Here is a 16537-nt window from a genome sequence, read left to right on the forward strand (position 1 = left end):
CAGCAGATCTGACTAGGCTTGTATCCCTATTCTAGTTATCTGACGGGTATGGTTAATATGTTAATGAAACGCTTTACTTTTACAAGAAGTTTGACAAAAAAAATACAAAGTATTAATATTCAGACTTAAGTTATTATCTGGTGACGCCATTGTATGTATCTTGTAAACTCTAGAAACGAGCTCGATTTCGTACCAAAGTCTGACATCTATCTAAAACTGCAATAATTATATTAAGAATTATATTGGTATTTGTGAGCTTTTCTTTCATTTGAACTCTAAATGTAAAAAATGTTATTTTGAATTCTGAAAATTATCAAATATCCATTTTAACCCCATATATGAGAATTTTTCTTTTTAGGGGCATCATTGAAAAACAAGAAATTGTATGATTACTTTAAGAGATAAGAGGAAACGAACACCCATTTTTCTCTTAAAATTAGAAAATTCCTCTTAAGAGACAAAAGGAAACGAACAATCCCTTAGACTCTTATCCATTATTGATGATATTCAGTTAATAGCTCTCAACACCATTGTATTCATCCAATTCTAATATACTGCAGATTATATAGGGAGATGTTGCCATACAAGGCCATAGTGTAGTAGGTAGGGTAGGGATGTGGGAACTGTTTGTGGATAAGAGATCCGGAGTGGCCTTGTACTCATAAACTGTTCAGCCCACCTTAGAATTCTTACCCCCACCATACAGGTGGGATGAATCCTGCCCGAGAATACAGTTTATAAGGGGGACTACCAGTAGACTATGGAGGCTATAATTTCAGAAGTCTACAATGGGTTGCAGTGTACTTCAAAGATATCAAGGAGCTTCAAAAGTAATGATTAATGAGACAGTAGCTTTGACTGGCATCTCTTTTCACTCCCATCCCTGAACTGAATGGAATGGAATAATAACTTGCAGGGGGTAAGCAATAATCCTGTAAAAGCAATAAAGAAACATGAAACAAATGACAGTTCTTAAAACCCAAATGAGCAAAAGTGTGGAGTGGACCTCAACAATTCCAGTCCTAAATTTGCCTTCTGTTAACTAACATGATGATAATGCTTAGACAAAGCGCATGCATGGGCAATGCACCGGAGCAGATAGTAAATACAATACAAAGACGACCAAAACCATTGGTCACAGTGAAGAGTCATCATATATATATAAACACGACATCCGGCTTCTTGAGCAATGCATGGCGCGCCACTGCCAGTATATAGACAATTTCCCTGGGGTTACCCAAACTTAACGACCCAAATCTCCATAACAAATATACCAGGGCAGTGTTTACAGAGGCAATCATCAAACCAAAACCATAAGCAGAACATTAGGATCGTAGCTAGCCCACCAGGCTACATTTTCCTCGCTGCCCTAAGGTTGTATTCATGCTTGAGAAGATTGGCTCTGAGCAGCATCGCCCTGACATCTCGGTCAAACTCACTGCCAGTCTGTAGTACCCGTTGGAATGTAGCATTCCTTTGATCAGCATGTCGTGCATACAGAATTTTATTGTGCGAATCAATTCGAGCCTGCGGGGAAACCGGTGGGTCAATTAAGCATGAATATATATGTGTGAAAATTGCCAGAATTAAGGCCTTTGAGTTTGAGGCTCTTGGCTCTTTCTCCATGCAGGGTCAAATCAAAGTTGTACTTAAAAAGAGAACATGAAAATGGACACGATTTACTCCAAACCTTACCTGTATCTGGTTGTCAGTGATCAATGCTTCCAGTTCTTTCTCCAATCCTGCAACACTTGTCTTGAAGGCACTAGCCATCATTCGCAGATCAACAGACACGAAAGGGTGTGTATACTGGATGAGGGCTTTGTGACGAATTTGATTATAAAGAGTCTCCACATGGTCATACAAATGGATATCAAGTAACAGATTCGCCTTGAGATTCTCAAGGTACTCGAGACACGATGCATAATGGCTGCAATGTCAAAAAAGCTTTACCTTGCTTAGATTTTAGACCAGAAGTCCAATCGAAACTTTTACATCTGACAGTTTTTAGAAGCCCAAAGGCTGGATCTAACAATTATTAACTGTCATTTTCATTTTACAGTTAAAATAATTGTAATTACGTCAACAAAATATACATAATAAATTTTATAAAGAACCCTACTTTATCAACAATATTGCAAGAACTAAGGGTCCTTTGGTTTGCAGTAAGAATTGGAATTTGGAATCGGAATCGAAATGGTTCATTCCCTCACCTTCTTTGATTCATATGCGAATCGAAATTAGCTGGAATGGGTTCTTGTTTCCAAGGAAGGGGGAGGGAATGGCCATTTCCTCAAATGGGGAATGTCATTCCACCTGGAATGGGAATGGGAACCCAATTCCACCCTTCCGCTTGGTTCACGGGAATAGGGGTTTGGAATTAGAATTAGAATGGTCCATTCCAAACTCCAACCGTTTGGTTGGGCAGAATCAGAATCACATTCCCATTCCTGCTGGAATTGGAATTAGAATGGTCATTTCCTCCCCTCCCCCTCAGGAATGAGAATCCATTCCAGCTGACTCCAATTCTGGTTCCCATCTGAACCAAACAGGTAGGGAGAATAGACCACTCCAATTCCAATTCCGATGGATTTCTATTCCGATTCCAACTTTAAACCAAACAGACCCTGAGAAGTCGTTAATATGTAATGGGTAGGCTTTGGAAATATCCTCGACGCCAATCTCCTAAGTTGGAATATTCTCTTTGAAACTCAAGAATCTAGGAACTTGATTGAAAGTATTCCAATCCAGAAAACAAAGTACTTCCTTGCTATATGGATACCACAAGCAAAAAGTTTGGCAAATTCCAGTATTTCCATTGAGTTTGAGATAAATCTGAATTGAGGCAAGAAAGTGAACATTTGAACAGATCCAGAAGTATTGTATTTAAGGAGATTTTGGCATGTCTGTAGTCTCTTAGCAAAGTTCAATACCAACATGTTAAAATTAGGAAAAAAAATATAATGATGTGGCTGATTAAAGGCAGCAAAATAAACATTGCACTTAATAATTCATGTTTCTTTACCTGGAATAGAAATCGTGAATAAGCTCCCTTACTTCAGGTACTAGCTCTAAGAAATTCCGGAAGTTCAAATTGTCTATTACTTTGTTCTGGCATGTAAATGCAAACAATGTAAACTTTCTCAATTAAGCAGAAAACTAACAAAACGCAGGACTTTCTGACAGAGAACAGAGGATACATACCTTCAACTCTGTCCTGTCAAAACTAGCAAGTGCACAAAGTCCACCATATGTTGCAACATCTTGAGGTGCAATCACTTCTGTGTAATTATTCCCCAATTCAGGACCTGTTTCCAAGAACTGCATATACACCAAAACAAGCAAATGCATCAAGGTGATGCATAGCTGCCTCGCCCAAGCACCCCGAGGGTTCTTATTGGAACTTAGTGCACCCTTAACAAGAAAAAAGACAACTAAATAAAGCTCTTAACTTCCAGTCCACAAATCTGTATCTTTAGCTTTGTTCTCTGTGGTTGATGACTTGATACTAGTAACCCTTTTCTTTAAGATTTTCTGGAAGATGGTGAAAGCTGTTGGAAACTTCTTTTGCTTCTGTTTTCTTCTACTTGGAAATTTATATTGCGATCACTGCTTTTTGGCTGTACTTAGTGGGCTTGATGTACAGAATCTCTTTGCACGTGCATATTTATAGTATACATAATACAATACAATACAGCACCTTGCCTTTTTCAATCCTAGTTACAAATTACTAAATTGTAACATTACAACCTAGTTAATAATATTTTAAAACTAACCTGTCATTAAATCTTGCTAAAACACATTGTATACTTTTTTTATATTAGAGCATTTGCAAGTATACACGTGTAGACTTTTATATTAGAGCGGTGGAACTTCTCTTTTTGTTAATAAAATATTATTTTAATTATCAAGAAAAAAGTATAGATATGCATATGAATATATAGATAGATAGATGGACAATTTGACAAATAGATAGTTACAGTATATAGACAAAACTAAAATTAGCATAATCAAAATGAGATATACAATACAGAATCGTAATACAAACCTTCCGAGCAGCAAGTTTGTACTTTTTACCATCCAAGTGAGCCAACCCTGCAGCACATCTCAGTTTTGCAACTGTAACAGGGTCCAGTGCATCTGGTGTTTGTTCTGCTTTACTAACATAGCTGTTAACATGTGTAAACTGACCCATCTCGATGCTGACCAGAATTGCATTCAAACACATCTGAATTATGTGCTTAGATGTAGTGCAATAATCACGTGTGCGAACATAATTTTTAAAAGCATCACCAAGTGCACCATGGGCATAATAAAAATCTCCAAAATCATTATATCCCATTCTGATGCTTTCTTTGATTAGATTTGTCTGCAAAAGAAATAATAAACTAGTAAACAGATAAACTTTGGAATGTGTAAAGGCCAAAAAGGAGAGAAATGGAAGAAATACATAGTTATAGTAACTGATCATTAAATGATGAGTCATGGATAGATATTAGCAAATGAGGTCAGATAGTGTAATTACACTCGAAAGGAATATGATTATAAAATAAACAAGTATCACCAATCAAATTAGACTATAAGAAGATGAATGTACAGTTACTAACATGAAATGAAACATCTCAGTTTTGATAAATGTGCAGTTACTAACATGAAAGTTCAGAAAATGTTCAGTTACTAACATGAAATGAAACATGCAGCTTATATCTTTTGATAAATAACCTTTTTAACAACTCATAAATTTTCACTGTATAAGCTGCACACAGAAGGCAAGTGCTTGCAAGAAAAAATAAGTATCGTAATCAATGTTGGGGCACTTGATAGAAAATAGATCTTCTATTAGGACTGATCATGGGCTGGGCCTGGGTTTTTACAGAGTAGTAACAGCATTTTGAGCTGCCCAGGCCCACACAACAGGCCTTATAAGATGTCTGGGCCCAAGCCCTGGCTGGGCATCCAAGCTTGCCTGTACAATTAATAAAATTATACTTTAAAAGTTAAAATTTTAATCTAAGTTTATATTTAAAACTACAGAAAATATATAATTTATTATACGCATATTTTAATAGATTATGCACATGTATACTATAAATATTATTTATATGGTACATATATATTATAAATATTATACATAATATATTATACTGTTTATATTAACCTTTTTGGACCAAGTTGGACTGTCTGGACCTAGAATTTTAGGGCCTGGGCCCAGAAATTTCTGGGATGGGATGGGCCCAGGCAGAAATGATTGCTTTGCAAGCTAAACCAATTAACTTGATTAATAATTTAAAAAATAAAAAGAATAAGAAAGACTGACTAACACTTGTAGGCATGATCTATAAACAAAATAAAAAGAATAATATATTATATATATTATCATAATTTGAAACTTTATGTTCCATGTGAAATGGAATAGCATTATCAAAGAGAGAGAGAGAGAGAGAGAGAGAAACGATAACAATATTATCATAGTTTTCAAGGCGCCAAGGCGAGGCTAGGCGACAGGGGGGCACCTTGTTACCTTGTTGCCTAGGCGATGGATTTTTTAAGTGAAAAATACATATCCTAGGTAGTTCCCTAGGTTCCATAACCATCTTTCCTTAATAACTATCCATAATTTTCATAAGAAAATTATAAACTTCATGTTTATGTCTAGAAAATCAACATATTTATGAGAAGAAAAATAAGAAAGAAAAAAAAATTCAATAAATATGGGGACTGAACCCCTATTTTTGTTATAGGAAAAAAAGAAAAGAAAAGGTGGAAAAAGAAGAAGTGGAGGAAGAAATGTGTTGATTAGACAAAACTTTAAGTTTTTTCCCTTACTTATTGGTTCAAACTCTGAAGTCTTTGAGGGTTCAATACAGCAGTTAGCAATGTTTGTGTTGATTAAACCCTAACAAATAAGAAAATAATAAAAAGAAATTAGTTTATAAACACAAAAAATGAATATTTTTGTTTAATAATGTCTATTTTATAATTATAATCTCAAAAAAGTAACAATATAAAATTATTATGTAAGACAGCATACAAAACTGCTAGGCGACTGGGCGAGGCAAGCCTCCAAGGGCACCTTGTCGCCTAGGCGCCCGCCTAGGCATCGCCTTGACAACTATAAATATTAAATAAGAACAGTGTCTTGTTGCCCATGTCAGTTCACAAGTTCACCATTTCCTTATTGGTATTGATAATTGGTTTTTATTGGTTTGGAAAATAAGAAAAATATAGAATAACATGCTAATTACAAAAATGAAAAGCCTAACATATTAAGCATTTGTATTGTGCTCTTTTTCTAAGGTAATTATAATCTTGTATTAAGAGAGGAAGAGGGAGAGTAAAGGCAGCCCAATGCACAAGCAAGGTTCAAAGTATCGATACGATACGAGTTTCGGCCGTATCGTATTGGAACTTAGAAACGGCCAAAACTCTTTTTTTTTGTTTTTTTTTCAAAATTTGGTTTTTTGGAAAGTTGATAACCTGTTTTTTATTATTAAAAAAATTGGGGGTCCAAAACACCTGGAAATAGGCGTTTCGAACTATGTCGTTTTCAAAAGATGCGATACGATATGCCCAATACGGGGTGTATCGTATCGATACTTTGAACCATGTGCACAAGGCTCCCACCAATGCGAGGTCTGGGGAAAGATAGATATACACAGCCCTGTAAATACACAAAGGCCCCATTCACTTTTCGGGAAGTTACTTACCCAAGTAAACCCATGTTCTTTTATTTTCTAGGTAAATAAAACGATGACCATTTTAGCCATAAAAAATCCATTATTAAAAGGGGCAATTTTGTCCCATCCTAGTGTCGGAAACTTTCTCCTAGTTGGAAAAGTTGCTTACCCACCTGGGAGATGGGTATCACTTACCTGGGTAAGTGATACACACGAGGGTGTCCCAAGTTTGATTTGCAAACTTGATATAGAGAAGGCTTATGACCATGTTAACTGGAGGTGTATTGATTTTGTGTTGCATCAAATGAAGTTTGGGCAGAAATGGAGAAACTGGATTAAAGTGTGTATAACCTCTCCCAAATTTTCAGTTTTGATTAATAGTCAGTCAGCAGGGTTTTTTGATAGCTCTAGGGGTCTAAGACAGGGTGATCCCTATCCCCCTTGCTCTTTATTTGTGTTATGGAACTACTTACTCTGTTCTATAAAAAGGCAACTGATTCTGGTGATTGGGAAGGTTTTGCAATCGCTCTTGAGGGGGAAAAGGTCAATATTCTCCAATTTGCATATGATACTTTATGCTTTGTGGATGCTTCTCCTTCCCACATAGATTTTGTCATTGGGATTTTAACCTGGTTTGAGGTGGACTTTGGGTTCAAAGTCAATTGGAACAAAAGTCAAATCATTCAGTGGGTCAGTAACCAACATAGTTGATTGTGCGGAGGTGCTGACTTGTCAGATTGAATCCCTCCCAGTGAAATATTTGGGTTTGCCCTTGGGGCCAAATTGTTTAGCTTCCTCGATTTGGGATCCAGTTATTGAAAGAATGGAGAGGAAATTAGCATCATGGAAGGCAAGATATCTATCTTTTGGGGGTAGGGTTACTCTGATAAAAAATACCCTTTCCAATTTACCTGCTTATTTCCTCTCTTTTTTCCCCATCCCAAACAAAGTAGCAAAAAGATTGGAGCAGCTTCAGAGAAGTTTTCTTTGGAGGGGTTGGGAAGAGGAGCAAAGAATTCACCTAGTCAATTGGGACCAAGTATGTCTTCCTAAGGCTGAAGGTGGTTTAGGTATAAGGAAGTTGAAGAGCTTTAATTCTGCCCTCCTTTGTAAGTGGATCTGGAGGTTCTCGGCTGAAAGTAATGCTTGGTGTAGATCCCTCATAGCTGGTAAATATGGGGTGGAGTGGGGCAACTGGAGATCTAGGGTTCCTCCTCCAAGTTGGGGCAACTCCCTTTGGAAAGGTATCATGAAGAATTTCTTTGTTTTCTTGGAAGGGATTTCAGTCAAGATTGGTAAAGGGGATAGAACTAAATTTTAGGACTCTTGGTGCTTGGATGAGCCTCTAGCTGAGTTTTTTCCCCTTCTTTCTCAGTGTGCTTCTAACCAATAAGCATCTGTGGCTGAGTGCTTTTGTTCGGCAGGAGACTCTGTTACTTGGACCCCCCCCCCTCCTTAGGAGGAATCTTTTTGATTGGGAGTTAGAAGAGATTGTGGAGATGATGACTCTTCCTCAGAAGCAGAAGATAGACCTGCTCTCGGAAGACAAATGGTGCTGGAAGTGGAATCCGGATGGGGAATTTTCTGTCAAATCCCTGGCCTCTAAGCTTTGCAGATTGGGTCTCACTGATTTCCCACTACACAGATATGAAACTCTACAAGTCCATCAAAATCCAACTTTCTGATTTGGACGATGGCCCTTGACAAATGTCTTTCCAGATCTAATCTTGTGAGGCGGGGCATTCAAATTTTGGATTTATCTTGTGGTCTTTGTGGGTTCCTTGCTGAATCAACAAACCATTTGTGTATTCACTGTCCGTTCTCCTCTCAGGTTTGGGAGCACTTTCTCAAATCCATGAATCAGTTGGGTTATGCCTAGATCGGTTAAGGAGCTCCTCTGCTGCTGGAATGTCAAAGGCCTAAGCAAGAAAGGGAAACTGGTGTGGAGGACTATTCCTGCTTCTGTCTTGTAGTCCATTTGGGCTGAGAGGAACAGTAGGATTTTCTGTAATAGAGCTAAGAGCCCTGAAGATATAATTCAGAGAGCAGTGGGCAAGCTGATCTCTTGGGTGTCCGTTACTGAGGAGTTCAGAAGTCTGAATTTGTCTGTTTTGTTTCGTTCTAACTCCTGGTGGAGATTGTAATTGCTGTGGTTTTCAGACTGCCTTTCTGAGTATGAATCCAGCCTGTATGTGTTTTGGTTTGAACAAAATTACATTACCTTTTTCCAAAAAAAAATACGAGTAAGTGATACCCAAGAAAAATAAGTTTGCCATGGACCCCATAAATCTGAAAAAAGAACATGGGTATCTTGGTCAATGGGAATTTTAACTTTGCCCCCTCTCAAAAATCCAAAAAATGAACGAGCCCAGAGAAGCTGTCTCCAAGATTTGAACCCTGGTCACCCAGGTCGCAATGGAGCAACCCAACCATTGGCCAAGGCCCACAGAGGAAGAGGGAGAGTCCCTTACAAAATAATAACAATACTGATTCTTCACAATGTATACCAGAGTATTATTTATAGAAACTTTTCATAATACAAAATCCTTTTCTCAAATGATTGTTTGCTATTTGGCTGCTAAAGTTGTGATTGTTGAAGCCTTCAAAACTCCTTGCATATGCTAGCCTAAAAGATGAGAAGCCTTTTCACCATGGTTCAAAGTATCAATATGTATCATACCATATTATATGATACATATCGGTTTTCAGGGTCACCAATATGTCAAATACCGAGAGTTGGTGCCTTTTAATGGATTTAAACATTAGTACCCATCCTATTAGGTGCATTTGTGAATTATCAAACTGCAAAAATAAAATTAAAAGAAAAGAATATCAACCTCTTAACACACTTGATACTTGAATATTCAGTATCAAGGCTTCTAAATGCAGTATCTTACCCTCAAAAATTCTTTTGTTTTGTTCTAACCAGAGAGACCAACAGATAGCTGCTGGTGCCAGCTTGCAAAAAGCATTTGTTGTGCTCTTGTATACCATGCATGCTATTTTATTATCTTGTAAAACACCAACACGATGCACTTTACATCCAAATGACTCATGATGAACAAATAACAATCAATCAAGAAAACAATAAAAAACAATCTATCAAGAGCAAAGATGCAATAAAGAAGCCTAACCCCAAAGAACCAATTTCACTTTTTTTCTTTTTTTTATAAGTGATCTGACATTTTATTAATAACAGAAAATACACATATAACAGTCGATGTGGAGAAGAACCAAGTTCACTTTAGGAGTCTGAATTACAAAAAATTGAACCTAATCCATACTGAACCAAGCAAGCAGGTATAAGATAATGCAGTTCTAATTTGCAACTTTGGCATTCATGCAATGTGTTCATTCTAAAAGTTCCATTGATTTGGACACCAAGTCATATATATATCACAAACCCAAGTCAGACCAGACATAACCAGAACAGCAGTTTCAAATATGTGATTAGCCTATTTCAATTCACAGTGGTTTCATAAGCAGTTTGCATTGTTTCTGTGTTTCTTTTAAACATAAGTTGGAAAGATCCATGTAGCCGAAGGCAGCTGGCAATGACTATGCATTTTTGCCTACCAAGGCAAGGCAATAAAGATGAACAAATAAACAGATACATGTTCTATTATGTATATAGGAACTCTTTAATCTTTGAGGAAAAAAAATCCCTGATGGAACCCCCGCAAAAATTCGAAAAAAGTTAAACTTTGATGTTGTAGTTCAGACAACACAGGTGAGTCGGGTATTGGAGGAGCACTCAGAGTCAGAGATCATAGGGGAGAGATTCTATATTTCTATTTGCTTTTTCAGGCCCAAAAGGTGTGTGGAACTCAATAAGGACAAAACTCCAAGCAGTGCTTTAAGGTCCATGGCTAGCAAGGAATCTGGGTTTTAGAGTCATGCATATAGGAGGGGATTCACAAACAATCATTATTGGACAGTTTAAAGGCAAAATGTTAAGGACCATGGCACCATAGTCACCAGATTATGAAGCAATACATTTGGCTAATGAGATGGAAGCAGTTCTCAATAGGGTTCATCAAACTGCCATCTGATTTGGGATGAAGTAGTAAAAATGTTGTTATACTAGAAGTTGTTTTCTAGGAGTTGAGGAAAGCAGCAAGGGGCTTGCTCTATTAGTATCTTTAAGGGAATATGCAGGTTGTATAACCTTATGTACATATTTCTCCTCTATTAATAAAACATTGCTAATTGCTGACAAAAAACCAACCCTTCTGAGTTATGAACACATCCCAAGGAAAACTAATAGGATCTCTTAGATTATGGATATCAGTGCAGCAATATTTCAGGGAATTCCTCCATGTCTCTAGTTTTGGTTTTATTACCTTTTTCAACTCATTGTTCATGGGTTCTTATATACACATTTTCTATACCTTGGCCATACAGGTAATTGTATAAGACAAATCAGTACTTTGCCATTTCGGGGGAAAATATTATGTTAATTTTTTATCAAAAAAAAGGAATCAAAACAAGGCATATAATCCAATCATGTGTCCAATAAGATCATTGAGAAGGATAACACCCTCCCTCCTACAGACAAGTAAATTGGATGGTCTCTATGGCAAATGAAGAAATTGCCACAAAACATTAAGTACTATGGTTTTGGGACAGAGTGCATTTGCCATTTTCTTGAGCAGCAAGAGATTACATTCCCATATCCATATTAAGTTGCCAATTTGAACAAAAGGGAAAAACAAGCATGTAATCCAACCATGTGTCCAATAAGGTCTCTGGGAATAGATTCAATCCCTCCCTCATCTTACAGATGAGTAAATTGGATGGTCCCTGTAGCAACTAGCAAATGAAGAAATTGTCACAAAACATTCGATGTTTTGGTTTTGGGACAGAGTGCATTTGCCTTTTTTTTTACCAGGAAGAGAGTAAATTACCATCATTTATAGTTATGTACATAAAAAAAGGAACTAATCTGAAGATGATTGCACATTAGAGGAGTCCTGAGGTTACTCTTCAATGGAAAATGAATAAAACCTTAAAGCAGTTTTTGGAACACAAAGTCACTAATTAAAGGAAGTGCAGAGAACTAAAAAAAAACTAAAAATCAGATAAGTTTCTGGAAGTAAAGCTTCAAGATGTATCTAATAAGTGGTAAACAGCTAGAGAAAAGCATGTCTCAGTATTAAAGGAACTGAAAAATCAGCAATCAGATTCAATTGAGTGAAACTGAAAATATAATATTACAAGTATTTAGACATTTGGTTGCCTGAATCATATAGTTCAGACTCAAATAAGGAGCTACCTTGTACTCAAAACTTAACAATGAAATTTTTGGGAAAAATGTAAATCATAAAAGAAAACCAAAGCATGAGATTTCAAGGAAAAAAGATAAATAGAAGGACAGAAAAAGGTTAACATGATTAGGTATTGTATCTGAACTTTTGAACAAAAGTCCCATTGACATCAATGGACATCCATGTCAATTAACATTATCATATTAATGAGGAGTTTAAGAGGAAAAAAAAAAGAGGAATATAATAACAGAAATATCCGAGTTTAAATAAACCAGAAAAACAAACCAAAGGCAACAGAGTCCCTTGTTAAAGATCCTTTCAAGTCCCCGGCTGGGAACTTATACTAATACTAGATGTCCTATCTGACAGAGACTGGAACTGAGAAAAAAAATGTACAGAAAACATTCTTCAAGAAAATAAATAAATGAACAAATCAGTTAGTAATATCAGAAAATATGATATATGGGTATCAAAAGGATTGAACCAGTAGTAAAGGGCCTGAAAAATCAGTGGATCAGATTCAGGTGAGTGAAACTGGAACTGTAATATAGCAAGTTTTTAACAGTTTAGTTGCCTGAATCATAAAAAGCATTGAAGATCCAGACAAGAAGCTACTAATCAAGTATTAGAAAAATAGTAAGAAAGTCAAAAGATTTAATAAAGGAACTAAGAAGCGCAATAATGGAGAAGATAGATACTCAAATGTCCAAAGTCCAAATTGCGTTGTGGGTTTTCAAGAACAATGAGAAATCATGGGCAACAAGTACAAAATGAATTAACAGACCTAGAATACTAGAGATCTCAAACTTAGGCTTGAGTTCCAAAAGAAAACCACACATCTACAACAAAAATCAAAAATCAAGAGATGAATATCAGAAAAAAGAAGTCTGATAGAAACAAATTAACAAAACAAAATACACACATAACAGCATACTCCAATCCTGCAACAAATCCTACCATAGAATGGCCAGAGATGCCTGTAGGAGGCTCTCGATCTATAAACACAAAACCCTAACTCGGTCAAAATATTATGTTAAAATTGTACACAGGTATTATGGAATTTCATGTTAACCATAAACTACTAAACCAAAAATCAAATCAATAAATGACTAAATGACAACTTACACCAGATTTTAATAAATAATGACAAAATATTTGAATAATCTCTCTCAAAGGAAAAAACAAATACAAGAAACACTCATGTCGACCCAAAATGGATTAAACATATGGATCAATATATAAAGGGGGCAATTATACGTTATTTGCCTCCAATAGAATGCTTATAACCATATCATTTGTCTCATCACCCAGGTGATGGGCCTCCTTAACCACCTAGGTAATCACCTAATTGTTGCCTAGGCAACACTTGAAGAACACTAGGGCCAACTTGGAAAGTACAGCACAGCTCATTATTATTTGCTTTCTTTCTTAGGTGCAAGCTCTGAGATCTACATTGAAATTCTTACTTTCCGGTGTGTTGGTTGAACCAAATTTTCTGAAAAAGAAATTTGAAGATACTAACTAATATAACTTGTCCCAGCATCTTCTCGCATTCTATGAGATGGTATAGTTGTGCATCAATCTCAAAATAGAATTCTTCAATTTTAAGAAATAACTTTTATTGTTACCATGAAAAGTAGCGACAGTAGACACCTTATCCTGATGGCTATGTCCGTAGAGTTTACTTTGTTTCTTCCACTCAATGCAAGACAAAATGATGAAATACAAATTACTTTATTAGGAACTATTGAGTCAAAACACGGTCATGAACTTTATTGGTCTTAGCAAAACTTTGAGCATTAAAACCATTGACAAAAAATGAATTAGGTAATTTAAGCTAACAAAATATACCCAAAATAAAACGCGCTGCCAAGATAATCAAAATAATTTCTGGGCAAAGACATGAGAAGAATCCATTCTATCCGATTCAACTCCAACCTCGAGGAAAAGGGTTTCGCATGTAGAGGAGAAAGGAACCAATAAGGAATAAGAGCGCTCGATCAATTATGGATGTTTATCTACCCTAGCAGTTGTCTCAACCAGGATCTACATTTTTACAAGTAAATTTCAAGGCATCTATCTGAGATGTGGAATTGTACACTAAAACCGAATTCGATGCCTTCTTAGTTTCTATTTTCATCCCACGGTTTTGAATTCCGATGGTCTCTTCCAAGCCGAAATGAAATGCAATGATAACAGAAAAATAAATAGAACACAAAGGAGAAAAATCAAATGGACAAGTTCAAGCAACATTGCGCCACTTGGATAAGTTCAGAGAGTGATGTAAGAGACGAGTAGGTTTAAAAAAATACCCTATAAGAATTGAGTTCATTCTCGAGTTTCTCCTTCCTCTGCTCAGCTCGACGATCAACGTTGTCGGCCCATGCCTGGTCCATCCGATAAGCGGGCCCTAACCTTCCATCAATCTTCTGGACAACCTCTCTAAATAGCTGAGTATTCTCACCCTTCTTGATCTCGTCATACGCCATTCTTAACGCCTCCAACTGCATAGACTGGTTTCCACATTGATCGGCAATGAACAGAAGCCTGGTGATTTTTGTTCTCCCACTGTACAGGCTTGCGTAAGCCTCCACGTCCATCTGTTCGCTACTTATAATCGGTTTAGTTCGCTTCTCGACACCTCCATTGGAGTAGATATCCTCGATCATCGTTCCTGCACCTTCCTCCTCGGCTTCCATGGCTGTTCTACTGCAAGCCCTAATCAACTTCTCGCCCTAGGGTTCCCTTTATTTCAAGGTTTGCAGCTAATTACCTCCCTGTTGCAAACTCTGTAGATTTTCTCGCTTTATTGGCTCGTCTATGTGAAGGGTTTGCTTTAGTTTTCCTCCACCGAAGCCTGTCTCTACTTCGGCCTTTCTATGCCGATGAAGGGCATCAGTGGCTCAGTGCCAAACCCAAAATCACAACTATCAAAGTATCAATCACCAAACCGGCAAACCCCTCCCTCCTCGCGAGTAGTCGCGCCTCTCCAACGTTGATCCGTTTCGGCTTATGCCTTTATGGAGGTGTTCTTAACAGTTAACATAATACAGGCGATATGAGATGGGTCGGATCAGAGTGTATCTATTCTTTACCCATATTGTACAGATGACCCAATGTCCCAAATCAGTATTCCGACTCCTATCACTTGAGCTCTCATTAGGCTCAAAGCTTCTTTTTTTTCATTCGGATTGGGGTTTTTCTATGATGGACCCGATACAAACAGATCATTTCGACCCCCTACTAAAGATCCCCTATACCTTAATTTGCGACAAATACCTCCTGAATTTTAGCCGTTAGACAAAGATCTCCCTTATTAATGTTCTCACAGTTAACTTCGAAAAAGATTTCATTCAGTTGTTTAAAGCTTTTTAAATCCCCAAATTATCCTTTCTTATTTATTTGAAATGTGAGAAGACATCACCAATCAGATCACCATGGATTTCATTGACCACGTCAGTGATTGATTTGTTCAATTCTCTTCAATTAATGATTTCTATCATGGAAATCCACATAAATGGAGCCAGCAAGATCGTCCTATTCTACTATTTGTGTGAATAACCGGTGGTGAATGTTGAGGGTAAGTGGTCATTGGCACTAATGGGGAGTAGAAGTGGAAGCAAGGGAGAGTAGAAAATGGTGATTGGCGAGCAACAAAGACAGGGGAAGAGAATACGAGTATTAGAACATGTTAGGGTTTAAGAGAAATGGGTAATGAAAAGAAAATTAAAAAAAAAAAATCATGTGGATATTTTGATAATTTAATGCATTTCATCATATATGACTTAACGGTTAAGGAGTATTTGCCCTACTGTAACAGTTTGGAGGAGTCTTTATTGCAAATTAAAATATAGAGGCTCTTTGTCACTAACCCCATAGTACAAGGGGGTTTTTGTAATTTACCCTAAAATTTTATCCAAAAAGAGTCCAACTATCATCCATTCACTAATATGTATTGCACCTTAAATGAGATTTCAAACAATCATGTTATCATATGGTTTATTTATCTTTTTATTTGTACATGTTTTATAACTACCAAAATTTCAACTAATATTTAAAGATGTGGCTAGTTCACGTTTTTGTTGCAGCATGCATCGTATATTTTGCCATAAATCATTAAAAAAAGGTAAATTATAGATCATTACCTTGTATTTTAGGGGGTAATTTCCATTACCCTAACTTTCATATTTTGGCAAGGACCCTAACCCCTCCATTAGCATTCTGCCATTTAACTGTGAAAAAGATTCTCATATAACTACTTAAACTTTTCTAAATTCCCAAACTATCATTTTCTGAAGGTTTTCTAAAACAAGTGTTTGGATTCAATTTAGTGTTTTTTTTTTTTTTTTGGGGGGGGGGGGTCCATTTGTTATTGGTTTAGTTGATAAAAGTTGCATGTTGTGTTTGTTGCAATTCCAAGTTTTCATATAAGTTTCTCTTTTTATTTTTATTGTAGTTTCCATTTTATAGAAGCTTCTTTAGTGGGTATTTTGATGAATCAACTTCTTCATCACTCAACTTAACAAAGGGGGATTTGTTTGAATCTAGAAGTTTAAGGGGTCATTGTCACAAACGAAAATTCAAAGGCAATTG

General features: G+C 36.6%; 1 protein-coding gene across 2 annotated transcripts; it reads right to left on the reverse strand.

The window, feature by feature from the left end:
• Nucleotides 1-954: 954 nt before the first annotated feature.
• On the reverse strand, nucleotides 955-15077 carry FUS6 (COP9 signalosome complex subunit 1). 2 transcript variants are annotated; one of them, XM_010257210.3, is made up of 6 exons: nucleotides 14257-15077; nucleotides 4049-4369; nucleotides 3205-3321; nucleotides 3026-3111; nucleotides 1696-1930; nucleotides 955-1527 (listed from the first exon to the last, which is right to left on the reverse strand). In XM_010257210.3, the coding sequence occupies exons 1-6, from the start codon at nucleotides 14641-14643 to the stop codon at nucleotides 1351-1353; spliced, it is 1323 nt and encodes a 440-aa protein (XP_010255512.1). In that variant the 5' UTR covers nucleotides 14644-15077; the 3' UTR covers nucleotides 955-1350. The 2 variants fall into 2 exon arrangements, with proteins under 2 accessions (XP_010255512.1, XP_088751771.1); XM_088895645.1 differs by having other exon boundaries at nucleotides 3205-3414; nucleotides 14257-14956.
• Between the last annotated feature and the right edge of the window lie 1460 nt (nucleotides 15078-16537).

Source organism: Nelumbo nucifera, chromosome 1, assembly GCF_055504915.1.
Source record: "Nelumbo nucifera cultivar China Antique chromosome 1, China Antique-T2T, whole genome shotgun sequence".
NCBI lineage: Eukaryota > Viridiplantae > Streptophyta > Magnoliopsida > Proteales > Nelumbonaceae > Nelumbo > Nelumbo nucifera.